This window comes from Pseudovirgaria hyperparasitica, assembly GCF_010093815.1.
Source record: "Pseudovirgaria hyperparasitica strain CBS 121739 unplaced genomic scaffold EJ05scaffold_14, whole genome shotgun sequence".
In the NCBI taxonomy this organism is placed as follows: domain Eukaryota; kingdom Fungi; phylum Ascomycota; class Dothideomycetes; order Acrospermales; family Acrospermaceae; genus Pseudovirgaria; species Pseudovirgaria hyperparasitica.
The window spans coordinates 528817-555479 of NW_022985562.1; the positions used below are offsets into that span (position 1 = coordinate 528817).

General features: G+C 54.2%; 9 protein-coding genes across 9 annotated transcripts; 8 read left to right on the forward strand and 1 right to left on the reverse strand.

Annotated features, from left to right (window-relative positions):
- Positions 1-654: 654 nt before the first annotated feature.
- On the forward strand, positions 655-3510 carry EJ05DRAFT_488664 (WD40 repeat-like protein; the record flags this gene model as incomplete). The annotated part of the gene is made up of 2 exons (XM_033745733.1): positions 655-1714; positions 1763-3510. 2 exons carry the CDS (start codon positions 655-657, stop codon positions 3508-3510), a joined length of 2808 nt encoding a protein of 935 aa, XP_033597571.1.
- A 305-nt stretch (positions 3511-3815) lies between these two features.
- EJ05DRAFT_455870 (uncharacterized protein) lies at positions 3816-4846 on the forward strand. The gene has a single exon (XM_033742484.1). The coding sequence runs from the start codon at positions 4246-4248 to the stop codon at positions 4432-4434; it is 189 nt and encodes a 62-aa protein (XP_033597572.1). The 5' UTR covers positions 3816-4245; the 3' UTR covers positions 4435-4846.
- A 1035-nt stretch (positions 4847-5881) lies between these two features.
- EJ05DRAFT_494183 (uncharacterized protein) lies at positions 5882-7221 on the forward strand (the record flags this gene model as incomplete). Its single annotated transcript, XM_033746174.1, has 2 exons — positions 5882-6725; positions 6782-7221. The coding sequence occupies 2 exons, from the start codon at positions 5882-5884 to the stop codon at positions 7219-7221; spliced, it is 1284 nt and encodes a 427-aa protein (XP_033597573.1).
- Positions 7173-8103, forward strand: EJ05DRAFT_123078 (uncharacterized protein). Its single transcript, XM_033739088.1, has 2 exons — positions 7173-7316; positions 7382-8103. Exon 2 carries the CDS (start codon positions 7618-7620, stop codon positions 8068-8070), a length of 453 nt encoding a protein of 150 aa, XP_033597574.1. The 5' UTR covers positions 7173-7316; positions 7382-7617; the 3' UTR covers positions 8071-8103.
- A 1946-nt stretch (positions 8104-10049) lies between these two features.
- Positions 10050-11560, forward strand: EJ05DRAFT_513437 (uncharacterized protein). The gene is made up of 3 exons (XM_033748436.1): positions 10050-10394; positions 10470-10943; positions 11002-11560. The coding sequence occupies exons 1-3, from the start codon at positions 10299-10301 to the stop codon at positions 11377-11379; spliced, it is 948 nt and encodes a 315-aa protein (XP_033597575.1). The 5' UTR covers positions 10050-10298; the 3' UTR covers positions 11380-11560.
- Positions 11561-12214: 654 nt separating this feature from the next.
- On the forward strand, positions 12215-15467 carry EJ05DRAFT_478932 (uncharacterized protein). Its single transcript, XM_033744562.1, has one exon. It carries the CDS (start codon positions 12385-12387, stop codon positions 14965-14967), a length of 2583 nt encoding a protein of 860 aa, XP_033597576.1. The 5' UTR covers positions 12215-12384; the 3' UTR covers positions 14968-15467.
- Positions 14949-15410, forward strand: EJ05DRAFT_123337 (uncharacterized protein). The gene has a single exon (XM_033739089.1). It carries the CDS (start codon positions 15093-15095, stop codon positions 15372-15374), a length of 282 nt encoding a protein of 93 aa, XP_033597577.1. The 5' UTR covers positions 14949-15092; the 3' UTR covers positions 15375-15410.
- A 962-nt stretch (positions 15468-16429) lies between the features above and the next one.
- Positions 16430-19976, forward strand: EJ05DRAFT_513439 (uncharacterized protein; the record flags this gene model as incomplete). Its single annotated transcript, XM_033748437.1, has 4 exons — positions 16430-16968; positions 17038-17454; positions 17508-17607; positions 17668-19976. The coding sequence occupies exons 1-4, from the start codon at positions 16792-16794 to the stop codon at positions 19974-19976; spliced, it is 3003 nt and encodes a 1000-aa protein (XP_033597578.1). The 5' UTR covers positions 16430-16791.
- A 675-nt stretch (positions 19977-20651) lies between these two features.
- EJ05DRAFT_488668 (uncharacterized protein) lies at positions 20652-23870 on the reverse strand (the record flags this gene model as incomplete). Its single annotated transcript, XM_033745734.1, has 1 exon — positions 20652-23870. One exon carries the CDS (start codon positions 23868-23870, stop codon positions 20652-20654), a length of 3219 nt encoding a protein of 1072 aa, XP_033597579.1.
- Between the last annotated feature and the right edge of the window lie 2793 nt (positions 23871-26663).

The following is a 26663-nucleotide window of genomic DNA, read 5'->3' on the forward strand; positions in this document are numbered from 1 at the left end:
GCTCGCATCCGTGATATAATAACGGCCGAAACTGCGCCCAGACTTTGTGGCTCCGCTCTGCCCGGGCCTTGACTTCGGTTGGACGTTTTGTCCTGTGACAGTGACCAGGCGGCTTAAATTAGATGGCACTTTGCGGCGGTTGATCGACGATGATTCCATCAAAGATCTCGCGCATCGATAATCTTCAATTGCTTGCTGCCCACGGGATGATGGGTCTTGCAGCGGGCAGGCCAGATAGGTGTGACAGACTGGGGACTGATCAAGTTTGGCCTTTCTTGAGTTGCTTTCTCGCGTATCTGCTTCTCCAGCCCAGCACCTAGCGAGATTTGTTGAACATGTATTCTTGGGGGCTGCTACAATATCACACGAGACATATACAGCTCAGTTGTGGGCTCATGGATGGTTATCGCGCGGTCTCGTTATCGTTTACCGAAGTCCAAGGTCGACTTAGCGGCAGCACGGAACATAGTTTTGCCGAACCTCAAGAAAAAATTCGGGAATAGAATCGCGTTTTTGATGATGCGCATACACCACGAGCTACACATACAGCCTGCTAACATCTGACTTGTGGCAACTGGCGCATAGACACCACCAAAGTACTATGGCCAGAACTGTCTCCTGCAATCCCTCAGTCAAAATAATTCTGAGGTAGCCATGGACATCCACCGCGCCCGCTTCATACCCTACCCACCGTCTGCCATAAATGCGCTCGCCTTTTCGCACGCCAGCCCGGGTCCGATCACAACGAAAAAAGGCACACAGGATCGTGCGCCAGACCCCTCCTGCTTACGCCTCGCCATAGGCCGCGCGAACGGCGACATCGAAGTCTGGAATCCGGCGAAAGGCACGTGGTTCCACGAAATCACGCTGCATGGCGGGAAAGACCGCAGTGTCGAGGGTCTCGCCTGGACGCAAGAGCCGAGTGAAGAGGACGAGAATGGCAAGACTCAGCCTGGCCAATTGCGGCTGTTCAGCATAGGCTACTCGAGTACTGTGACCGAGTGGAACCTGCTCACCGGACTTCCGCTGCGCCATTCCAGCGGCAGCCTCAGCCAAGTATGGTGTCTAGCGGCGCAGCCGAAATGGACACCTTCGAGTGATGGAGCCCGGGCCGGGGAGTTTCGCGGTCAAGATCTGGCCGTCGGGTGCGCCGACGGAACACTTGCGATCTTGTCTACGGAAGACAACGAACTCCAGTTCCGGAGAAATCTCTCGAGAGCTGCCGCCAAGAAGGCAAGAGTGCTCAGCGTGACCTACCAGACGCGAGACGTTGTCGTTGCCGGCTTCGCGGACTCGGCGATCCGGGTGTACGATGCCAGAAACGGAGCCCAGATACGCAGCATCTCACTCGTCTCCAAGAAAGAGTCACGCGGGAAAGAGACGCTGGTCTGGGTTGTTCAAATTCTGCCAAACGGCGATATCATCTCAGGAGACTCGATGGGCGAGGTTCGCGTCTTTGACGGCAAAACGTACTCTAGCTTGCACAGACTGCAGACTCATGAGGCAGATGTGCTTAGTCTTGGTGTCAGTCAGTTCTCAAATCTCTTCTTTAGTGGGAGTACAGATCGCCGCACTGTGGTGTACAATCAAAAGATTGCCGGGAAGAAGGCACGCAATCAGTGGAATCGCCTGTCGCACCGGCGATATCACGAGCACGATATCAAGGCCATGGCCGTCTACGAAGGCAGAAGTGTTGATGTTCTTGTCTCTGGAGGTGAGGATTGATGTCATAAGTTTAGAATAATCCAGCTGACACGCAAAGGTCTCGATGCCAACCCGGTCCTTGTACCGATTCGGGATCACGGTCAGCAGTACAGCCGCACACTGCCAATCGTACCACATCGCCCACCCATGATCACTTCGAAACGAGCCCGCATGATTGTGAGTTGGTGGGATCGAGAGGCTCGCCTATACAGAATTCCACACAAGGCTGAGGATAGTACGCCGAGCTTGTTAGCTCGACTTGCTCTACAAGGTGAAGAGAACATCTCATGCGCTGCTCTGGCCGACGACGGAAGTCTGCTAGCCCTTGGTACCGCAGCAGGAATCCGAGTATTTCAACTGTCTGCCAAAGCGTCGGAGCCTGGTCAAGTCAAGATTAGGAAGCTAGACGGGCCGGAGGTTGTTGGTGCTCGCGTCCTGACATTCTCCCCGGACGCAAGATGGCTTGCAGTAGTCACTACAACAAGCGATTGCAGACTTTTACGCATATTGCCCGGCCAAGATGGACAGAAAGCCAGTTTGCTGCGGCACGTTGTTGTCTTACAAAGGAGTCAGAGAGACCAGAGAGGGCACACCGATGGCTTGAACGGAGCCTGGGGCCGTTACGATGCCACAGTGGTACAGGCAGCCTTCTCCTCCGACAGCAGAATACTTGCGGTTGCCGACCTCGGGGGTCGTATAAATAGTTGGGTCCTAGAAGGGCACGAGGACTCTACTGCTCCTGAGCTGGACCTCTCAAAGCCCGCCAAGCATACCTCGTCAGATGATGACGAGAGCAGCGACGACCCCGATGACGACGACGAAGATCAGATGGCCGTCATCAAAGGGCAGCATTGGATTCCGGATGCCAGGGCTCTTCCCAGACTCGACTCCTCACCGCTCATTCTATCCTTCCGGCCCTCATCTCCAGAGCACCAAGTCGAGCCTAATGGCAATCCCGGACTTCATCCCACGCGTCATACCCCACATGTAAAATCACACGACCTACCTCGCGGGGAGCATCGCCTTTTCGTGGTGACAGCAAGACACCGATTCTACGAGTTTGACGTGCTGAAAAACGAAATGACGAGCTGGACGAAACGCAACCCTTCGTCCAACCTGCCGGAAGAATTCCGCGCTCTGAAGGATCTGGCCAAGGGGTGTTTCTGGGACACCACCGAGGGCAAAGACCGGCTGTGGCTCTACGGCAGCAACTGGCTGTTCATGTTCGACCTCTCCCAGGACTTTGTGTCGAGCAGCGGCGATGCCGTGGCCGGCAAGAAACGAGACTTTCACGAAGTGCTGGAGCAGCAAAAGGAGTCTACCGGTGCCGGCGATGTGGTCAAGGGGCGAGAGCAGGAAGGCGTCGGGCGAAAGATTCGGAAGATCACGGCGAACGGCACGGGCCAGACGGTGGAATGGATCGAAAGGAAGCGGAACAAGCAGGAACGTGACGACGATGACGACGATGACGACGACGTCTTGGCATTGCCGCCATTGCAGCGAGACACCGAGGAAGATGGCCCGAATGGCAATGGCGGGACGACGACGACGACGACGACAACGGAGTTGGTGTCGAAGAGTCGAGGCCGAGGCCCTCGTTACTGGTATACGCTCAAGTACCGCCCTATCCTGGGCGTGGCTGCTATCGACAATAACAAAAACAACGACAACCATGGCCAGACCCACGCAGCAAATGGAGACGCATCCACCCGGCCTGCACGCCTCGAGGTCGTCCTCGTCGAACGCCCGTTCTGGGACTTGGACTTGCCGCCTAGGTTCGTCGGGCCCAACGAGCGCGACAAGTAAGAAGCAAGCGCAAGTCTTTTGTTTCGTATCTCTACCCTACACCCTACCTCTACCCTACCACACCATACCATGAGCATCATCAGCGATGGCGTTGGGCATTCGGCGGCGTCTTTTTTCATACTTTCCTGCGGAGAACTTTGATATATATCTACTGTTCGGGTGGGGGGGTTTCTGCGTATGGATGGACAGAGAGGATTTGCGCTGAAAAGAAATGTATGGAAGTTGGAATGGATGTCTTATGTTCGAGTATGGGTTTTTGGATCTGAGGCAATAGACCATTCCATGTAATGTGTCTGTGTCTGTATGTCTCTGTCTCTGTTCAAGTCACCCCCCCTGCCCCCAACTCCACAGGTCAGTGGGCCCCTAAACCGAGCATGCCAGACGCAGAAACAGCCGGAAATCCTGATTCGCTATTGGGTGATTGATTGATTGATTGATTGATAGGTGATATACCACATACGAAGTATCAACAGAGCGTGCACCGCACTGCACGATAGCATAGCGGGTACGTACCCGTGGCGCGAAACGCGTACCATACACCATACGTAATACTCAGTGGGGTGGAGAACTGACGTGTGGGTGAGTGAGTGCAGTAGACAGTGACATTTTCCAGCAGATCCTATCCAGGAGGTAATTAATCAAACCACACACCTCCTTCCTCTCTCTCTCGCCACTGAAGGATTAGGTTCTTTGTGAGAAGTCGCACGTGCGTGTCTGGTGCTACTTGCGTGTTCTATGGGTATGTACATGTACGTTACATGCGTGTATATGGGAATGTATGTATGTACGTGTACACTTGTACATTGTGATTACAAGCAGTTCTCAGGGTTCAATCCAGCACGTCGGGACGCGCGTATGCAAGACAGAAGGGGGGGGGGTCCCAGCGTAGCCGCTAGACTGTATTGGGCGAGATACGCGGCTTGAGGGTCCAGACTGGGTGAGTGATGGGAGGACGTGTCACGTGGTGGACCCTTTGGGGATTGGTATTGCTGCCTGAGGTTGTGGGCGGGTTTGCGCGTCGGTTTCGAGTGGTTCTCGTATCATCGTATTTGGATTACTTACGCTTGGTGGATTGCAGGAGGTGTTAGAGTCGAGGTGATTACTGGGTGTATGTTCCGTCACTGTCACTGTCAACGTCGAGATCAAACGTCTACGGTGCGGGTGCACTCTGCGACATGGCAGATGGGATGGGCTCATCAGCATATGTTAAATTTCCACAGCTTCTTGTTCTGTCCGGAATGGAACAGTGTCTTTCTTGCGCTTGGGTAGATGGATGGATGGTTCAAGGGCTATCCTGGATGGAGAGGAGAGTGCTTGCGAAAGGCGATACGCAGAGAGAGAAGACAAAGACAACAAGCAAGTCCGCCGCGCAATGGAAGAAGAAGCCAAGGCCAGAGTGTGTCTTGTGTCGGGGGTGTGGTGTCTAAAGAAAGGGCAGCGGACGGCCCCTTTGCCGGCGAGACTAAGAATAATACGTGTGCGTGCCATGTAATTACAGTAAGTAACTGATGAGCCCTGTGCGAATGTCTTGCGTTTTGCTTGACGGGGTGAGGAGGGAGCAATGATCGTCTGCGTTGCTGACTGCGTGGTGTGTGTAGCGATCATGAAGTAAGTAGTCGTAGTCTCTTGGTCCATAGAACGAAGCAGATGGTGATTGATACAAGAGCATTACCACCACCACCACCACCACCACCATCGAATCTTCATCACTTCCCTTCATCTGCTGGACTCGCGGCATCTGGACATCATCGTCGTCGTCGTTTCGCGTGCAGATCCAGAACGTGAGTTACGACAGCACCTCTTGGTGTGGTCGTTGGCCAATCACGGCAGGCACGCTAAGCAGTCGTCGTCAGCTCTGGGTGGATTGCGCATCCACGCCAAACCGTCTGCGTCGTCGTCTCTTCGTCGTCCCTCATCGCCCATTTACCCTTCTCTTCCCTCCCACTACTACACCACTTTCTCTGCTCCATTCGTCCCGTATCCTCCACCGAGTCCCCCTCGACATCCTACCTACCTACCTCGCCGTCGCTGCCTTGCGATCCGACTACTACTCACTCGACCTGCATCACCCCAGCCTTCTCGTCCCTCACGTCCCAGTAGTTCGCGTGCACTGGCCGCGCGCCCGTGGCGGATTCGTTACCCGGGCTGTGCAAAAGAACAATCCGCAGGCTACGACATTCGACCAACCCGCCATTAAGACTGCGACGCCCCGCCAGTTTCTTTGCAAGAAACCAATCCACCCATACTCGCATCCATTGTGGCTGGCTATTCACACATTAGATCACGCCTGCGCACCATGGCGAGCTCCTCACGGCACGAGGCTGCCGACCTTGACCTCGACGCCGGCTACGGCTCGCAATGGGCAAAGTCCATGACGGAGCAGTTCAGACAGCTGCTGAGCACGCGGAGGATGAACGACCTGACGACTCGCTCGACGGCCCAAATATCACGCTCTGGTTCTCCAGGACCGACTGATTATCGGAGATCACTGCACAGCGGCTCCGCGCAACAACAGCAACAACAACAACAACCTCCGTCTTACTCTTCACTTCGAAACATACCTCTCGTACCAACACCGCCTTCAGATCCGAAATCGCTGCGCTTTCGCAATAAACTACTATCCCTATCCGACGTACCACGGCGCTGGGAGAACCCTGGTCTGCTCGACGAAGCATTGCGCGCAGTGCCGCTGGAACAAATATACAATGAAGCAGAGGAGGAAAGCCAGATTCTACGAGCAGAGGCCGAGAGCTTAGGTGGCGGCAAGAAGGCCATGTGGGGTTATCAAGACTGTGTTGTTCGAGCGCTGCTCCGGTGGTTCAAGCGATCGTTCTTTACCTACGTCAACAACCCGCCTTGCTCGAAGTGCATGTCTCCATCAATCGCCATTGGCATGGCTGCGCCCATTCCCGACGAACAGGCCCGCGGCGCCAACCAGGTCGAGCTCTATCAATGCATCAACGAGGTCTGCAAGCACTACGAACGCTTCCCGCGATACAACGATGCATTCGTCCTTTTGCAAGAACGACGAGGCCGCGTAGGCGAGTGGACCAACTGCTTCTCGATGCTCTGCCGGGCTGTCGGCTCCAAAGTTCGTTGGGTGTGGAACAGTGAAGACCACGTCTGGACCGAAGTCTACTCCGTGCACCGTAAGCGATGGATACACGTTGATGTTTGTGAGGAGGTTTGGGACAAGCCGTTGCTCTACACTCTAGGTATGTATTATGACTTGGTCCGCATCGTCTGTCGCCGCCACTGACTTGCATATCAGGCTGGGGTAGAAAACTAGCCTACTGTATAGCGTTCTCGGCGGAAGGTGCCATGGACGTCACTAGGCGCTATGTCCGGAATCCACAGACTCACGCCGCAGACCGCAACGCGGCCCCCGAGTCCGTCGTACTGCACATCATGGACGAGATCCGAGCGATCCGTCGCGGGAAGATGACCAAGCAAGACAAGTTCCGTCTCGAAGGCGAAGACATGAGGGAGAACCGCGAGCTGCGCCACTATGTTATCCACGCCATCGCCTCGGAGATTATCAAGCTGAAACCAGCCGACATTGTCTCAGGCCGGATACCCCAAGTTACCAGGAGCGATGCCGACGCTCAGAAGGCAGCCGAGAGCAGACAGAAACAGGAATGGGTCCGCTCTCGAGCGCAAGGCCGAGGCAACCCTAACCAGCACCACCAACACGACCAAGGACACCGGTGATGTTCGGGCTTGGTATCAGAAACATACTTTACACCGCATCTTGCAAGCGTAGACTTGCTCGATTAAAGAGACATGCTGAAGGCACGGCTACGCCCGTGAGTAAGAGTCGCAGCACTCACCATGAGGTCGCTATTGAGACGTCTCTGACCACCCCACCCAGAGGCCTGGACGATGAGATTGGGCCCGGACAGGGCGGCTCCGTCTCATGATACTTTGTATTTGTACGCTCCGCACTCAGGCGAGCCTCGAGACCGTCTCAGACCGCACATGCATCATCAGCTCGGCGTCCGGCATTGTCTACATGATCGTACACCCTCCTCGATTACTCATTCCGAATGACGTTGGGGCCTCGAACTAATTTCTTATGTTGCTCATCCTTACTCTTTATACCATGACATGCAGCGAGCCAGTCTTCAGACTCACTACTGTGTTCTGATTGCTCATCATCATCGTCATCATCATCATCGTATCCTATCGCTCCCCTCTTCCATTTGTTGTCGACACATGGGCGCTCTGGCTTCGAGTCGCCCGATCTCATACATCAAACCATCATCATATCATCATTGTCATGATCGCTACCATCATCATCGCCAGTCTCTCGCAACATTGGCGCGAGGTGTCTTTTTGGGGGGGTTTTGGCGCAAGGAGGGACGAATGGAACCTGCATGGTTTGCTTCTTTGTTTTGTCTGGTTCGACGCCACGTTTCTATTCTATTCGATTCGATTCTATCACATCTTTATGGATCTTTGCCAATCCATTTTCTTGTTTTTTTGTTAAGGTTAGGGATAGGGATAGGGATAGGGTTGAGGAATATTCCGATAATGGGCCCTCATACCATGATTTATTGATGGATGGATGGATGGATGGATGGATGGATGGATGACAGGTTCTGAAAGGGAAAAGAAAAGTTTGTCTAGATAATCTGGTCGGGCAGGCATATGATTGTGTGGTGGATAGAAAGAATGGTGATTGGGGAGATGGATGTGTGTGTGTGTGTGTGTGAATAGATGAGATGTACAGTCACTCGAGTTTTTGTCAGGCTGAGATGATGAGAGAGAGAGAGAGGGACTGGACTGTAGGGTGGATGGATGGCATTGAATTGCATGAATGGAAGGATGCGAATACGAACTATCAAAGCATGAATGAATGTCTTTTGTGAATTGTATCTATTGTCTGCGTGCCTCAGGCCTTGTGCCTTGTGTGTATGTATGTGTGTGTGTGTGTGTGTGTGACTAAGCGAGCGGAAAAGGACTAGTAGGTAGAGTTGGCAACTTGGGCTCAGGGGAGACTAGAGGAGGCTAAAAATAGAATGGAGCAGTCGGGAGAAAGAGCACATACACACAGACCAGGTAGAATGTAGAATGTAACTGCCGAGGGTGGTGCCCTGTGGCTGTGGCTGTGGCTGTGGCTTTGAGTAGTGAGTTAGTGGGTAGTGAGTTAGTGGGTAGTGAGTTAGTGGGTAGTGGACAGTGGTAGTGGCGCAGCAGTAGGGCGAATTAGACTAGGCAAGGTAGTTTGTGACTTTGTGTAGAACGTGGGGCGTAGGACGTAGGACGTAGAACGTAGGACGTAGGACGTAGAATAGGACGTAGAACGTAGAACGTAGCGTAGGGCAGGGCATAGTAAGGCAGGAACAGTGTATAGTACAGCGTGGTATAGGAGTATAGTATAATAGTATGATATATGTCTTTCTCTTAGGAGTGTTTTTTTGAGATAGCTTTCTAGACGGGTTTTTTAGATGGGCTTTTATTATGTCCTATGTGTGCTGTTGTTCTACTGTTCTATGTGTACTGTTGTTCTACGCGTGCTGTTCTATGTGTGCTGTTCTATGTGTGCTGTTCTATGTGTGCGGTTCTATGTGTGCTGTTCTATGTGTGCTGTTCTATGTGTACTGTTCTATGTGTGTTGCTCCCCGTGACCTCGAGTAATTGAATGCTTATAAATAGAAACGTCGGGCCGGGTGATGGTTTGGGGTTGGGGCAGAATGGGGACGCGCGACGCCACGGTATGGTATGGTATGGTCTGGCATGGCGATACGCGCATATGGCAAGGTAAGGTAGGACAAGGCACGGCGAGGTAAGGGGAGGTAGGTCGAGGCAAGGCAAGACTTGTTTGCTTGCTTACTCGTGGTGCTTGTGCGTGGATGTCTATGGTCGTGACGAAGTGCGTGCTTAATTGAACTATATTCCTGTTGACAGTCTAGTATTATAGGACGGATGAATAATACAGCAGACGGCATCCAGCAGACGGCAGAACGGAAGATGGCGTACGGACATGGGCACGGAAACGGCAAAGTAGATTCAGGTAGTAGATTATAAGTAGATTCAAGTAAAATACGGCCCCCAAGGTGTGTGTCTGTCTGTGGAGGGCATAGACAGATAGCCAGCCTTGGGGGTTTGATACGTCTTTTTGGGGGTTTTGGGGAGGAGATGTGGAACTGTAGATCGACTTGTGATGGTGATGAGATGGTTATGGATTAGATATGTATGTGTATATGTCCATGGACTGAGTGAATATTGATGTTGATGGTTATGATGATGACTCTCGAGAGTGTCTACAGTAGTAAGGCAGTGAGCGATGGATTGACTTGACTTGCTACCACCACACAGCCCAGCCCAGCCATACCAGTCCAGGCGGATTTGGGGGCGTTTGTTAGGGGCGCAGTCAGCACCCTTGGCCATGCTAATCTGCGGGTCTGCGGGCTGAGAAACTGCCCAATGCTTTTTGAGCTGCGCGTGTTTCTTGTGGGGGCCTCGCGTACATACTTTACATAAAGCAATGTCATGGACTGACTGACTGTCTGTCTGTCCTCGTTCCTCTGCCTTGCGTTGACTTGCCTTTCCATCCATTCATCCAAAGAGGGTTCTTCTTTCTGAGCGACTCACTCGTTATTGTTGTTTTGGCATCGTCGTCGTCGATTGATCACACTCTCGCTTCCTGGTCGATTGATTGAGTCTTCAGCCGTTTCGGAATTGGATAGCCTTGCGGGCTGTGGTGTGACTTTGGCCTCACTTTTGGCATAGCTACGATCCGGACTTTGGTTTTATCGAACAGACAGTCAAGACGATCGGTCAGAATGGGGAAAGCAGGCCGTTTCGCGTGCATTTTTGTGCCCATGGGCCTCACCATAGCTTCGTTGCTGTGTCTGTTGCTCGTCTTTCTGGGTGGACTGGTGCGTCAATTCCCCCCCTCTCACAACTAAATATGCGTTTCGCGAGAGACGACGACTAACAAAGGCGACACGCAGAGCAAGTCCAACGCCCTAGGAAGCCTGTATTTCATGCAGCTAGACGCCTCAAACTTCACCGCGAACCCCGATCTCAGCGCCGTCGACTTCACCGACATCGACGACCAGTTCCTCGACATGTTCAAGAGCTCGTTTGCAAAGGGCGACCTGAAGGACTTTTACAACATCTACATCTGGAACTACTGCGATGGCACGGCAGACGACAAATCGGGCGATAAGACGATCGACCACTGCTCGTCCCGCCAGGCGGCGTACTGGTTCAACGTCAAGGAGGTGTGGGGCATGGACGGCGCCGCGCTGGCCGACCACTTCCCGAAGGCGCTCGACGACGGCCTGAAGGTGTACGAGAAGGTCGCAAAGTTCATGTTTGCCTGCTATACTGTGGCCTTTTGGGTGACTGTCGCGGAGATTGTGGTGGGTATTCTGGCCATCTTCTCGCGGTGGGGCAGCCTGTGCACGACCATTGTGTCAACCGTACGTTATTCACCCATACCCTTCTGAATCAAGGCCATACAGCTAACCGCCAAACCAGGCCGCCGGCATCTTCGTCACCGCCGCCGCAATAACCTCGACCGCGCTCTTCGCCACCTTCACCGGCATCGTCAACACCTCCCTCAAGCCCTACCACATCCACGCCTCCATGTCGACCAAGATGCTCGCCATCGTCTGGCTGGCCGTCGCCTTCAACGTCGGCGCCGGCTTCTTCTGGCTCATCTCGACGTGCTGCTGCTCCGGCAAGAGCGACCCCAAGCACAAGAAGACGACGTTTGCCCAGCGCACGCCGTACACGTATGAGCCGCTGCACGACCACCACCATGCCGGTGGTGCTGTTCCGCTGGGGCAGATGGGTCCTGGTGGGGCCTACAAGGGCGGAAATAATGCGTATGAGCCGTTTAGGTCGCATGCTTGAGCGGCTTGGTGGTGGTAGTGGTGGTGGTGATGGGGACGGTAGCGATTTGAGGGGGTGTGGGCATGTTTTTACATTCGTAAAATCTCACGAGTGAACGATCTTTTCTTTTTTGATAATGCGCTCGGATACCACGACGGTTTTGGGGTTCATTGGGCTGGTGACGTGGAGACAAAATGTGGGGAGGAGATGATGGTTTTTTATATATTCGTTGTCTATATTGTACGAATATCAACGTTGGTCCGGATCTGAACTGAAGAAATGGGCATTATTAGGGATCATGGGTTTGTTTTTGTTTGTGAATTGCTTGATTGCATGCAGCGTGATGCTACTACCTACGTAAGTCGACCGGGATGACCCTTGACGGACAAAAATAGTAGCGCCCTAAGATCGCTAGGAGGAGTGGAGAATCGCTCAATTGCGGCCATATAGCACTCGCTATATAGGTATCTCCAGACAGAGGAGTTGACAAAACAGTGTATGGCTAACTTCCAGAAGCTGTGAGCATATGATAAACGACTCTATAGAGAGATGGACGCGGTAATAACGTCTTGGCCCCTCTCTATCGGTGAGGAGTGAAGAGTCTGCCTTGCCCTGGGCCGGACAAGTTTGGCGCTTCCTTCGTATCGAGAGAGGCTGAGCGTTGTGTGTGTTGTTCGTCTAAGAGGCCTGCATTGGAACACCGAGCAGCAGCATCAGCAGCAGCATTTACGTCAATCCGGTTGATCAGAACAAACATCTTCCCCCCCCCCCCCCCCCCGCGCTTCCCTGCCGCCTGTGGCTTGCCCGAAAGCCTAATCACTTGACACGCCTCCTACATAACTTTCAGCTGCCCGAGCAAGTCTTCCTTTCTTGGTCGTCCGTCCCCCAGGAGCGTTGTCCGTCACCCACCCCCCATAGACCTGAAAGCAAGTTTCGCATAGAGTTTGTTCGGGGCACGATGTCCTACTAGCCGGCGCTGGCTTTGCGAGTGTGTGTGTGAGTGTGTGTGTGTACAAGTCGTCGAAGATGGAAAACTGGAGTGCCTGGAGCGCACCGCTCCAGGAAATAAGTTCCGAGAAAATCGCCGTGACTGGGTCTGCCCCTCCTCCTCCTCCACCTCAATCTCAAGCTCAACCTCAGACTGGCGGCGGCGTACAGTCGTCGCAGGACTACAAGCGACCGACAAGCAATGGCACGTCTCCTGTGCCGGTCGTGAACGAGCCGAAGCAACAGAGCTCGGATCAGAAGCATTGGAGTCAATGGAGTCAGCAACCGGCTGTGGCGATTCAGCCAAATCAGCCAGAGAAGGAGTTTGTTGCTCAACCTCAACCTCAGAGTCAGCACCACCGCGCGTCGATACAGAGTGCCAACTCGGGACACAGCTCTCTCTATACACCTCCGCTGGCACCGCATGGACATAGACCACCGTCTGTTCACAGCATACTGGCCCAGGCTCCAAGTCATGGAGGATACACGCCCCATATCCCGGCGTCAGTCGCGCAGCCTGTCGGGACAAGTCCGACGGCATTACTCCCCAACCAGTCCCAGTTAGCGACGAATCTGCGTCTTGGGCATACCTTTGGAGCACTAAAGTCCGAGATATACTTTAGGTCTGGCATCTTCGACATCAACGATAGCTGGCTGCCGGCCTCAGGACCACTGTTCACCGAAGACGTGCACAAAGCGACGAACCGCATCCGCGAGAAACGATGGGCCATCTTCGTGTGCAGGGCCGTCGATCGGTTCACGGCGTGGTGGGAGGCCATGAAGCAGTCAATCTACGACCAGCCCGTGACGTGTGGCGATCTGAACACCAAGGACATCAATCTCCTGCAGCGTGGCTTGTCGAGAACCACCATTCTCACCAAGGAACGTCTTCCACCGCTCGACGTGCTCATGGTCTGGCACACCTTCATGTTGAGTCCGCAGCGATACCTCGAGGACTGTCTGCTGCAGGGCATGATGGGTCTTTGGCACGGCGGATTCCCGTGGATGGCAATCGACCAGGCCATCGACACTCGGACTGGCATCTACGATCCGGGTCCAACAGCAGCAGCAAGCTTCTTGAGCATGACTGGACGCGCGTGGGTCAACACGCACGAGACGGGCATCAAGCCGCTTGGCTGCCCGTCCTGTGCATACAACGGCTGGCCTCCAAACTATCACGTTCGGCAGATACACGCCTCGAATTTTGGCAGTTTGCTGGCGACAGAACAACAGCAGCTGCAGATGAAGGTCAACTACAGGCACCCCATCATCACCGATATTGATGCAATCTGCTGGAAGGCGGCCGGCTGGGCGGATGCCGGGTACTTGGTGATTTGTTCGAATTGCAAGAATCACAACACTCAGGATACGTTGCGGGCGCAGAAACTGGTCTACGACATCGTTCAGTTCCACAGGCCCAACAACATGACGGACAAGTTTATGGTCGGAAACGTGCATCATCTCCGACCTCCGCCCGGGGTACTGTTCGGCAAGCAAGGGACTCCTCGGACCGCCGGGATGATTAATGGGATTGCTGATGGGGAGGGCTTCTTCCCTATTCGACTGATGGATGCCATTGCAAATATCGATGGCAGTGGTGCTCGTCGGACGGGCAAGCCAAACTTCAGATTCACCATGGAGGCTTTGTTGCAGGATGTGCAGACGTCGCTCTCGAAGTCGCCAAAACATCTGAATTACGCCCAGATGGGCGGCCACAACATCTCCGTCAACTACAAGGGAGGCCAGTGGAACTCGGGCATGGACGAGAAGGAAGGGTTGGCAGTGCGCAAGACACTCCGCTACTACCTGGACAACTCGTCACCATTCACACTCGATCTCGTCACGGCGACGATCCGCAACGGCGTCTTCTCGCAGAAGATGGAGAACCTAGGCTGGTGGCGCTCGACTCAACTACCTCTCTTCGCCCCACGCCTGATCGAGAAGTACCGTCGCTTCTTCACCCTCCACTCCAAGGCCTCCCTTCTCTCCAGCTCATCCCTCCTCGCCGTCCCGACCACAGACGTCGACCTGGCCTGGCACACACACCTCCTCAGCCCAGCCCAGTACTACAACTTCTCCCTGCAGACCGTCGGCCGCCTCATCGACCACTGCGACAAGATCCCCGAAGCATACCTCTCCCAAGCCTTTGCCCAGACATGCAAGAAATACGAAGCCGCCTTTGCAGAGCCCTACTCCGAGTGCATCTGCTGGTACTGCGAAGCCATCCGCACAGCCAACAACGCAGGCGGCTTCGTCGGCAACCTGTTCAAGAGCAGCAGCAAGGACAAGAAGCCCATCTGGGCCCACCCTTTGCTCGCAAACGCAACCTCCGACCCGGGCGTCAGCACGCACATCTCGTCGCACAACGCCGTACGGGTGGAGAAGCCGGATCTCCGCTATGCGGAGCTGCATGCCGAGCATCAGAAATGGCTCGAGGATGGGTGGCGGAAGGCCGTTGAGCGGGCGGGCAAGGAGGGCCGTAGTCGGCCGGTGGCGGCGAAGACGAATTGGGCGCCGTATGTGGTGAATGCGGATTTGCAGGGCCCGGTTACGGCGGCGTCGACGGCGACGGTGAATTCGTGGGTTGAGGGCGTGTTGCGCGATATGTATGGCTGGACGTGATGCTGTTGATGGCGTTGATGTGTGGGTGCGTGCCTGTGATGGCAGGGGAAGGGGCATGATGTCTCGACGAGCGGAGACGATGCACTATGTGCTCGAGTGGAATCTGAAAGACTGGATGAGAGACTATGGAAGAAGGCCTTTTGGTAAGTACGTCGTTGACACCCTGGGACATCCTTTATACGGCGACTACAGACTTCAAGCACAGCGGGCCAGTCTCTACCTCTACGTATACTGTACCGCAGGACACACAACCAGACAAGGCAGAAAGCCCGTCGTCGCGTCAAGGACAGATAGGGACAGACTACCACAGCCAAGTCGATACTACTACCTCCACCACTACGACTACAACCACGAAGCGACAAGCCGGTAAACGGCCCTCCAAGAAGGAGAAAAGCCGAGGAGAATAGGAAGGAATACACGACACAGAAGGAAGGGGTATTTATATAACATATACTATACAGCCCATAGGTAGCAGCAGCTCACTTGAAGGCTGAGAGGAGAATGCCAAGAGCAAGCACGTGTAGCGAGTGGATATATATATATATATATATATAGTATGCTATATGGCTACATGTCTCAAACCAGTTCAGAACAGTTGTTCTATCCATCTACATACCTACTGTATCCGTATCGTTATGTCGGGATCTGACCACATCCACACATCTATCTACAGAAGATATATATGCAGTAGCCAAACAAGGCATATGCCACGCATCCATGCTGCACAAGCACAAGCACTAGCCCACGCATAAGCACACACACACACACACACCGACACCCTTCCACGCCGCCGCCGCCAAGAGTGCATTAGTGTCCAGTCAGCAGTATACTAGTACCAACCAACAAACCCACGAGCCCGGTTCCATTCTGTTGTTCCATGAGTGAAATGGACCGACCGTTCATTACCGGCAAACAAACCCTCTCGTCTACAAAAGAATGGCGAGCCTCGTGAGACACACACACACAGACACCTCACCGCCTCCAACCCCCAGCTCACGCGGTCATGTGGTCCCCAAAACCCCAAAACCGAAAAGCATGGATGAGATGTGACAATCTGTGCAGCTGACGACCGCCTCCTCCGCCCAGCCAAGGGGGTGGTTGAACGAGGGGGGAGCCTCGTTGTGATCCCGTGACAGGATTCGATAACCATATATGCAGACCAGGCCAGGCCGGTGGAATACGGTCTTCGTGCTGACGGATGCGCACCCCACATGCGTCAAAACCGCCCGGAACAGCCCCGAACTCCCCAGCCTCCCCCAGATTTTCCTAACAACGTAAACGACATAACAGCCCCCCCAGGTCGTTTCATGCAAGCGGCCCAGACCCAGCTAGCGCGCCTGCCCAGACGGGACGAGGGTCAATGCGCTATCCACGCGGTCATGTTTGGATGCCTGAGGCTGCGGATTTGTTCCATTTGTGAGGAACACTAGTGACTAGAGATTTGGGTTGGATGGGCGGGATGGATGGATGAGATTGGGTTGGGATTTTTTATAGATAAGTAGCTTTTCTTCTGACGTCCTCGTCTAGATTTCTTCTACTTTGTTGCCTTTTGTCTTCCTGCTCTTCTTCCTCCTCCTCCTTGTCTTCCTCGACGACGACGACGACGACGACGACGACGACGCTGCTGGTTGCCTGAGGGGGGCTTTCTGGCTTTCACTTTTGACCTGCTGGACTGCTGGACTGCTGTGCCGCTGTTGTGCTGCTGATCGCTACTTATACGCATACACACGTTCTGTCGTGGACTGTGGCAGCGAGAGAGATAGTGTGTGTGTGTGTGTGTTGGTGATAGACTGAGTGAGAGATATATCCTCATCCTCGCTCGCCATGGCTACTCCAAGCCCTGTCACCGTCCTCGCGACCGTGACCCAGCTCGTCACTCTATCCCCCTCGCCCTCATCCACCGGCACTGGCGATAGAGCTCCGCCGCAGGGTGGTGTGCTGGAGGGCGTCAATCCGGCGCATTACGACAAGAAGAATCCCATCATCCTGTTCATCATCCAGGTAGGTTAACACTCCTCTCGCCCTTTTATGACGGCCAGAAACCGCCCCGACTAACATCATGTCTCCCAGGCCTTCATCATCCTGTGCTTCTGCCGCGTCCTGCACTGGCCGCTCTCCAAGATCCGCCAGCCGCGCGTGATTGCAGAGGTCATTGGGGGCATCCTGCTCGGGCCCTCCGTCATGGGCCGCATCCCGCACTTTACCACCACCATCTTCCCCGCTGATGCGGCGCCCAATTTGAATCTGGTGGCTAATCTCGGTCTCACGCTTTTCTTGTTTCTAGTTGGGCTGGAGGTCAATCTGCGCCATCTCAAGGACAACTGGAAGGTTGCTCTGAGTGTGGGGTTGGCGGGCATGGCGCTCCCGTTTGGCCTGGGCTGTGCGGTCGCGTATGGCTTGTATCATGAGTTTCGGGATGAGCCGGGCACGCATCCGGTTGCGTTTGGGACGTATGTGCTTTTTATCGGTGTTGCCATGGCTATTACTGTGAGTTGCTGATGTGTCTGGCGACTGGAGCGTCGATGTGCTGATAGACTCAGGCGTTTCCTGTCCTGTGTCGAATTCTCGTCGAGCTCAAGCTTATACACACGCCTGTCGGTATCATTGTGCTGTCGGCTGGTGTTGGGAATGACGTTGTCGGTAAGATGCCCCCCCTTTATATATACACATCCAGCACACGCTTGTTCTAACACTGTCCAGGCTGGGTGCTTCTTGCGCTCTGTGTCGCGCTGGTCAATGCTGGAAACGGGCTCACTGCTCTGTGGATTCTCCTGACGTGCGTCGGCTACGTGCTCTTCATGTGCTATGCCGTCCGCCCGGCCTTTATGCACGTCCTCCGCCGAACGGGCACGCTCGAGAACGGCCCTTCGCAGGGCATCATCGCCTTGACGCTCCTGATTGCGCTTGGCTCGGCCTTCTTCACGGGCATCATCGGTGTGCACGCCATCTTCGGTGCGTTTGTGGCCGGCATCATATGCCCGCACGAGGGCGGCTTCGCGATCAAAGTCACGGAGAAGATTGAGGATCTGGTCTCGGCGCTGCTGCTGCCGCTGTACTTTGCGCTGTCCGGCCTGAACACGAACCTGGGACTGCTGGACAATGGCATTACGTGGGGCTACGTCGTGGCCGTCATCCTCATTGCCTTTGTGGCCAAGTTTATCGGTGCGGCTGTTGCGGCGCGTGCGAACGGGTTGTACTGGCGCGAGAGCTTCACGATTGGGTCTCTGATGAGTTGCAAGGGCCTGGTCGAGCTGATTGTGCTGAATATCGGACTGAACGCCAATATCCTGAGCCAACGCACGTTTACGATCTTTGTGGTTATGGCGCTTGTCACCACCTTCGCCACCACGCCCCTGACGTCCTTCCTCTACCCCCCGTCCTACCAGAAGAAGATGGAAGCCTGGCGCCGCGGCGAAATCGACTGGGACACCGGCCTTGCCCACGCCGCCGACGACGACAGCAGCGGCAACAGCATCAACCTCGAGAAGACACAGCACAGCAACGAAAACACCAGCAACAAAGTCCAAAAACTCCTCGTCTACCTCCGCATCGACAACATGCCCATGCTCCTCGCCTTCATCTCCCTTCTCGGCGCCGACGCCCAGCCCGCAACCCCACGCATCCACCCATCCCGCAGAGACCCAACCGCCGACGACGACAACAACAACAACTCCCACCTCTCCAAACACCGCCCCGTCCAAGCCCACGGCCTCCGCATGCTCGCCCTCACAGAACGCACCTCCGCCGCAATGCAAGTCTCCGAACCCCCCTCCGCCTCCACCCCCACCACCACCGACCCCATCGTCAACACCTTCCGCACCTTCGGCCAACTCAACAGCGTCGCCGTCTCCGGCGAAGTCTCCGTCCTCCCCGAATCCTCCTTCGCCGACGCCCTCGCCACAAAAGCCGCCGATCTCGAATCCGACATGGTCCTCCTCCCCTGGTCCGAAACCGGCGCCCTCGCCCAGGACCACGCCGTCATCCCCGGTGCCGCCGCCCGCGACAAGCTCGATTGTCCCGCCTACGCCGCCTTTGTCCTCGACATGCTCGCCCATGCTCCCTGCCCCGTGGCCGTATTCGTCAATCGCAACTTCGGCGGCGTGAAGACTAGGTCGAAGAAATCCCAACTCCCTACCACCGCAACCCCCGGAGCGACAGCAGCACCACCACCATCCTCCCAACTCCGCCGCATCCCCACCTCCCTCAGCATCCACAGCGCCCGCTCCTCCCCCGCCGTGGCAATCGCTGCCCCCATCCTCGATAAATCCCACCACATCTTCCTGCCCTTCTTCGGCACACCAGACGATCGCGTCGCGTGCGCGCTCGTCCTGCAGCTCGTGCGCTGTGCCGCTGTCACGGCGACGATTACGCATTTCCGCGGCGTGGTCGTCGTGCTCGATGCTCCTTCTACCACTCCTTCTTCTCCCGTACCTGCTTTGTCTCCGTCTCCGTCCGCGAAGACACCGACCGTCACCACAAGCCCCGCAGATACAAACAACAACACCAACCCAGCTACCAACCCCAACAACCCCGACGAAAAAGCAACATCCTACCTCGAATCCCTCCAGTCCGCCCTCCCCGCACACGTCCTCCCGCGCGTCCTCTTCGACACCGTCGATCTCTCCCTGTCACTCTCCCCCACCACACACAACAAACCCAACCCCAACTCCACCACCAAACCCCAACCCAGAACTCAAACTCAGATCCTTCGCCGTGCCCTTGCCCGCGCCGCGCTTGAACTCGGTAATGCTCCGCGTAATGCTGGGGATTTACTTGTTCTGGGCCGGAATGCGGGGGTGCGGTTTGGGGTTGGTGGGGGTGTACAGGATGAGGGTGTAGAGGAGGGAGATGTAGAGGATGAAGGGGATGACGACGGCGCGGCGAGTCGGGCGCTGGGCGTGTTGGGGAGTAGGGCTGTGCGCGGACGGGTCAAGGGGAGTGTGCTTGTTGTGCAGGCTGGTGGTGGTGCTGGGGTGGGGATGGGATCGGGGATGGGAGGAGGGGTTTGAGGGGAGAGTGGGTAGGGGAGAGTGGGTATAAGATGGGATTGGGATGGGTATGGGATGGGTATGTAAGGGTGTTTTGGGGATGGGTATGTACGGGTGTTTAGGATACTTTGGAGGAGAGAGCAAGAGAGCAAGTAAACAAAGGCTGGATGGATGGATGGATATGGATACTGATCTGGGAGTTTCTGAGATACACACATGCACACACACATGCACACACACATGCACACACACATGCACACACACACTACTAGCTCATCAAACGAATTCACGACATCAACCATTCCACGATCCGCCACAAAAAAAAAACTGCGATCGGTATATCTATCCCCTTTGCTCGTCCGGTTCTTGTGCTTAAGGCTCAATACTCTCAATACACAACACTCGATACTCAATGCTCAATACACAACACTCAATACTCGATACACAACACTCAATACTCAATACTCAATACTCAATACTCAATACTCAATACTCAATACTCAATACTCAATACTCAATGCTCAATACACAACACTCAATACTCAATGCTCAATGCTCAATACACAACACTCAATACTCAATACTCAATACACAACACTCATCATGCACATCAATCCATTCATCTATCCAATATCCAATATCCAATATTCACACAACCACCACACCGCACCCTACCTACCCTACACAAACAGACACCTACACCTTCCGCCGCAACGACTCGTCCCACACGCAACACACCCCATGCGCCTCCAAATACTCATACACCTGCCACGCCGCGACTGGGTATCCGTGCTTGCTGGCATCCACCTCCACCTCCACTCCCTCCTCGACTGCGCTGTCATCACTACCATCGCTGTTGTCATCCGCCCTCTTCTTCTTATCCTTTCCCTTCTTGTCCTTTTCCTTTCCCGTGTCCCCCTTCCCCATCCCCTTTGCCTTCTCATTCCCCTTCCCCCCTTTACCCGTGCCCTTGCCCCTCCCCCCTGTCCCCCTCCCCCTCCTATCAACCCACCCAGTCCGCACCCCTCTACCACACAGCCACCCGGCCAACTGTCCCGGCGCAACCGGGTCATACAGCAGGATCCGCTCAAGCCAGCACAGTCTCGTCTTGTCCGCACTACCACCACCCCCCAACGCCGCCTCATCGCGCAGCGCCGCCGTAATTTGCGGAAAGAGCAGGGCGCGATGCGTGGGCCAGTCATCGACGTCGTCCTCATCACCAGCATCCGCCAATGCATCAGTCCGGACCTGTGCGGCGTTTGCATTCGCGTGTAGAGTCGGGCAGTCGGGGGTTTGGCTGAGTTGGAGCTCGAGCTGCAGGGCATTCAAGGGGCCAATCTGCACGTTCCTATCCCTCGTCGTACTCTTACCATTCTTCTTGTCCGTCTTGCGCGCTTTCGGTGGCGAGAGGCGCACGGGGGGCGAAGGGGGCAGGGCGGCGAGGTCCGAGTCTTCGATTTCGTCGTCGACGTATGATGTGTCGTCTGCTGCTGCTGTTGCTGATGGTGGGGTCTTGCGAGACTTTCTTGGTTTACTGGTGACTGGTGGGGCCGTTGCTGCAGGCTCGGCTGCTGCGTCTTTGCGGGGACGACCGACAGGACGCTTTGGGGGAGACGGCGATTCAGACACGTCTGTCCTGCGAGGACGGCCGACGGGGCGTTTGGTCGGTGTTGTGGGTAGTGCGTCGACAACGACGGACTTCTTCTTCTTCTTATTTTGAGGGCTCAACGTAGTGTGGAAAGGCCTTGCTGTGGGGACGGCTGATGCTTTGAAGGGCGCCGGCTGCGTGAAGCTGATGCGGGAGTTGGGTGTCAGCGACTTCAGGGCTAGTCTTGCTGCGCGGCACGGCGATTTCGCAGGTGCTTGGGTGAGGAAGCGCGATGGAGATGGTAGGGCAGAGTCATCGTTGCTTGATGGGGACGAGAGTGTCAGGGGAGGCGATGAGGTGATGGCGATGACCGATTGCTCGTTTGCCCATGTAGGTGGTAGTGGAGGAGAGATTGCGCTCAGCGTGTCGGTAGGTCGTAGTTTCGGCGAAGGCGTAGGAGTCAGGATTGGGGACGATATCAGGGAGATGAATGTCGCCTTGGGCGGCGGAGGTATCGCTGGAGCAGCGGTTTCTGGTCTCGGTGCCTCAGTGGCCACAGTCTCCTCTAGCACGTCAGAGGTGTCCCCTGTCTTCGGAGGCATCATAACAGTAACAGGTGTTGAGTTGACCGCCCCCCGAGACTGCACAGGATCTTCAGGACGCTGCTCAGACGCCTCGAGCTGATCCGCCTCACCACTCTCGGTCTCCTCCCCAAGTTCAGCCTCCTCAGGCGACACTATCTGCGAGCTGCCCCTCTGCCACACGCCCTTGTCGCCAATAGCCGCGTCTCTCCACGCTGCCTCCCACAACGTCCTCGATCCCCGCACAGACGTCAGTCTCGAATCCGACAGCTCGGACCCACCAGTGTCCACAACTCCCGTACAGTCGTTGAAGGACATCTGCAATGCTCGAATGAACGAAGGCGACTCCGGCTGAGCAAGCTGACTCGATGTCCCGAATAAAAAGTCTTGCGTGTCAAGCTTCCGCAAGGCTGATTCAGGTGAGAGGAGCATCGGCACGACGACCGTAGCTTTCTTCTTGGGCGACGCCGCTCTCTTCCGCTTCCCGTTGGCCCTAGGAGCGGCCGGCTCGCAAGGAGCGCGTTTCTGACGCGGCTTGGATATCTTCCCTTTCCTCGGCACGTCGTCCGTCCTCGGCACGGTCTTGGCTGATGCAAAAAACGGACTCTCGGACGGAGGAGCAGGGGCAGGGGGCTGTTCTACCACGCGATAATGCTCGGTAGCTCTGTCGGTGATTGTGGTAGGCCTCTTCCTTGACGGTCTCGGTTTCTTCACCCTCTCCGCAGCACTCTTTGCGACTTCAGGTCTTGATGTGGCAACTAGTTCTATCCGGCGACTTTTCGCAAGAGGATCTGTATTATTCGCAAGCTCGGGCATCTGGGGAGCACACGCAAAGCTTCCCACCATGCTCTGAAAAGCCTCCTGATGCTGGACCTTCTCTTGCGTATTGCTAATGATCGGCCCGTCATGTGTCCCATCGTCTTGTTCTGTATTACTTGTAGTATTCTTGACAGGCGTCCACTCTGTCCTCCTCTGGACAGCTCCCTCCAAATCCAATTTGAGCGGCTCGGGCGTGCCGGCTTTGCTTGTGACAGACTTCTCTATTGCTTCCTTCGGGCCGAAATGCGATGACACCTTTCCCGTTGTTTTCTTCTTCGCTGTCGGTGCTGCAGCATCTCCCGTGCCCTTCGCAGTCTTCTTTGGCCCAACTCCCGGCTTAACGACTTTCGGTTTCTTTATCCGTGACTGCTTAACCGCCTTCTCAGCCTTGTCTGTTGCTTCGTCATCGGCCTTGCGTTTCCGCTTTCTGGGCGCAGGCGTCTTCTTCGGCGGTGCATGCCCAGGCACCACCGTATCTCGTAGCTCCCGTAGCACAGCCGGGACAGCCTGCGCACTGATTGGCGGTGTATCCAGCTCGATGACACTCTCCCCATCAGAATCGGGAATCTCGATCTTCGGTGCCAGCACCGTCTTCTTCGCTGGCCGGGCCTTCTTCTCCGCCGACTTCTCTGGCTCTTTCGCGACCTTTGGCGCTCTTGACTTTACAGGTTTCTTGGCCGCCTTGCTCTCTGCCTTCTGCGTGACATCCTCCGCTACTCTCGCCTCCAGACTCAGTCGCCTCTCTCTCACGAGCCCACTAACGCTGTGGAACCCAAACCCAGCAGCGCCATCGGGGACTGTCGCGGCACGGGAACCTGACTTGATTCCAGCGTCTCTGAAGCTCGTGAATGTCGACGGAGAAGGCAGTGTATCAGAAGAATTGCCGAGCGAACGGCGCCGCGAGGTGTTGTAGTCGGCGAGTTTCATGACGATTGGGACGCGTGATAGCGAACGACATTTGAAGGCTTGCGAAGAGAGTCGTCGCAGTGGCAGTGAGTTGTTAGCCCTCAATGGCTTTCCAAACCGAGAGAAGCAAGCCAAGATGGCGGTTTGGGGCGACCGTGTTTGGTGTTTGATAGCGGTCTGCTGGATCTGGCGGGGAATTCCAGATCGGGCGGAGGACGGCCGGGGGTCGCATTCGCGCTAAGGTCCTGGCTTAACACGCAGTCACGTGGCAATCCCACATCCATAGTTACATGGGAAAGCTTGGCGCCCGATGTTCGCCCGTGTCACTAACACGCACGATTTAGTATAAACGACATTTTCATCTATTACTACTATACTACGCTTATATAGTATCTATAACTATATAGTATAGTATTAAAGAGGTAGTATAACTAATATATAGTACTATAGACCCCTAATACCTCCCCTATATCTATCTAGAGCGCCTTTAGATATAGGGGTATTTACCTAGCTAGACGTAAGAATATCTCTATATAACTACTCTTTTTCTATAGTTTTAGAGGTATTATAAATAATATAAAGTAATATAAAGGCTATAGATATATAATAAGGATTATATAGAACTAGTATTTAGTAATATTTAGTACTATATAAGTATTATACGGTAGTAATAGATAAAAATATCGATCATACTAAATCGTGTGTGTTGGTGACAAGGGCGAACATCGGGCGCCAAGCTTTCCCATGTAACTATGGATATACGGATGGGAAGGGCCGTTTAGGCATGGAAGCGATCGCGATATGATGCAGGTATAATCTCAGTCAATGCTTCTTCTATCTCCGAGATCACGAAATGGTATATCAATGCTCCATACGAAAACATCACTCAGACGAATTTTGTGGCAACGGAGTCTGACTGTATAATTCATAATTCATGCATTCTTCTATTTCTGATATCCTCGTAGTGATTTCAGGATATAAAATTGCTCCGTGAACTGTATGAATGTCTCCAAGAACTCAAACCAACATACACCCAGCTCCTCCATACACAGTCGATCCACTTGCTTATGTCCATTCCACAAGTCCATGCCGTTCTCACCCGTTGGACGCAAAGAAACGTCCTGGGCTGCTTTCCCTCCGGGGTTTTCAATCATGATGCGGGGGATTGTTCTTTATAAGGTCCCACCCGAGTTCGATTCCCTTCGCGATGCCTTTTACGATGCCTTTTATGGCGCCCTTTGGGAGGCCTTTCGAGCCCCTAGGACTGATCACAGCATTGGCGTTCGCAGCATCGGCGTTCGCAATATCGGCGTTTCCTGCGTCGATGTCTACAGATCTGCAGTCGAGGGGGCGATTTTCACCATAGCAGCTTCTGAACTTCGGATCGACATAGAGGGCGGCGGAGAGAGTGAGGAGAAGAGGAAGGATAGTAAGGAGCTTCATGTTGATGCGGATGCAAGACAATATCTGGTCTGAAAGGGTTGAAGTAAGAGAGCGAATCCCGGGACCAGTACGGGAGAAGGATGATAGTGGTTGATCGTGTAGCGAAGGTTGCTCAGCTTGTGGAGTGTCTAGAGAGACTTATATACCCGTAGACTTGTCCTCACTCATCATGGGGTAGAAGGCACACGGGCCTTGAAAATTGGAAACATCCGGATTAGTTCGTGCATAGCTTCCACTTCTCTCAATTACCGTTGGAGGTGCCGATGAACTTCGAAGTGACCATCCTCCAGCTCGATCGCAAGTTCGAAACATAACCGGAGGCGCGATGACAACGCAGCGGTCTAAGACCGACATAATTATGAAACGGGAGTGCACGGAGGCACAGCTGACACAAACAAGCATAGACAGCCTTCCATAATGTTTCGGTAGTGCATGTCTCAAACAAGTTTAATCTACGGCCGCACCACCCTGATATCAGTGCTACACCACTACTGTCTTATATAGGTGAGCATCTATCGAGCACCCCAAAATAGCCTATCGAGCACCCATATTTTCTTCTTTAGACAGTAGTGTCGAGAGCTTAAAAATAGCATCTTAGTATTTAGAACACATTTATAACGGGCCTATAAGTCGAAATCAGTTGAGATTACGTATATTACGTGTTATTATAAGGCCTATAAGTTGAAATTGGTTAAAATCACGTGTACTACGTATAATTCTAGAACAACCGAGTATATAAGCGTATTATTATAATGCTAAGCCGCTATTTTTAAGCTCCTAAGACTACTACCTAATTAAAGAAGGAGATGGGGGTGCTCGATAGATGCTCACTCATGTAGAAGGATCTCCAACTCTTAGTAGATAATTTAGTATATACTGTAGTATCTTAGCAAGTCAATACACACTCTTACATCCATCCTATAAGTCCATACCTTTCTCACCCCTTTTGCGTGCTCTCTTTTATGGCTTTCCATCCCTGCCACTCCCCCTTGGCCCCCCGGCAGCAGCATGTGCCCCGACCAAGACATTCTTTGCCCAACGAGTGGACACACTCCAGATTTTAGCAATATCGGACAAATCATTGGTGTGTCTTGCGTTGATGTCTACAACCCCACCGGTAGGATCAGATAAATCACGAGGGGTAGGCCAATCGGGATAAGCGGGATGCGGGTTTTTATCTTCCGTAGGAGGTTTAATATAGATAGCAGCGGAGAGAGTGAGGAGAAGAGGAAGGACGGCAAGGAGCTTCATGTTGATGCGGATACAAGATAAGATCCGATTTAAAAAGGTCGAAGTAAGAGAGGAGTCGAAGTAAGAGAGGAGTCGAAGTAAGAGAGGAGTCGAAGTAAGAGAGGAGTCGAAGTAAGAGAG

Coding starts and splice junctions, on each gene's coding strand:
- EJ05DRAFT_455870 (XM_033742484.1), top strand. CDS start 4,246: ATGGGTATGTACATGTACGTTACATGCGTGTATATGGGAATGTATGTA.
- EJ05DRAFT_123078 (XM_033739088.1), top strand. CDS start 7,618: ATGCAGCGAGCCAGTCTTCAGACTCACTACTGTGTTCTGATTGCTCAT.
- EJ05DRAFT_513437 (XM_033748436.1), top strand. CDS start 10,299: ATGGGGAAAGCAGGCCGTTTCGCGTGCATTTTTGTGCCCATGGGCCTC. Junction 10,395..10,469: donor TCGTCTTTCTGGGTGGACTG/GTGCGTCAATTC, acceptor GGCGACACGCAG/AGCAAGTCCAACGCCCTAGG. Junction 10,944..11,001: donor GCACGACCATTGTGTCAACC/GTACGTTATTCA, acceptor CCGCCAAACCAG/GCCGCCGGCATCTTCGTCAC.
- EJ05DRAFT_478932 (XM_033744562.1), top strand. CDS start 12,385: ATGGAAAACTGGAGTGCCTGGAGCGCACCGCTCCAGGAAATAAGTTCC.
- EJ05DRAFT_123337 (XM_033739089.1), top strand. CDS start 15,093: ATGGAAGAAGGCCTTTTGGTAAGTACGTCGTTGACACCCTGGGACATC.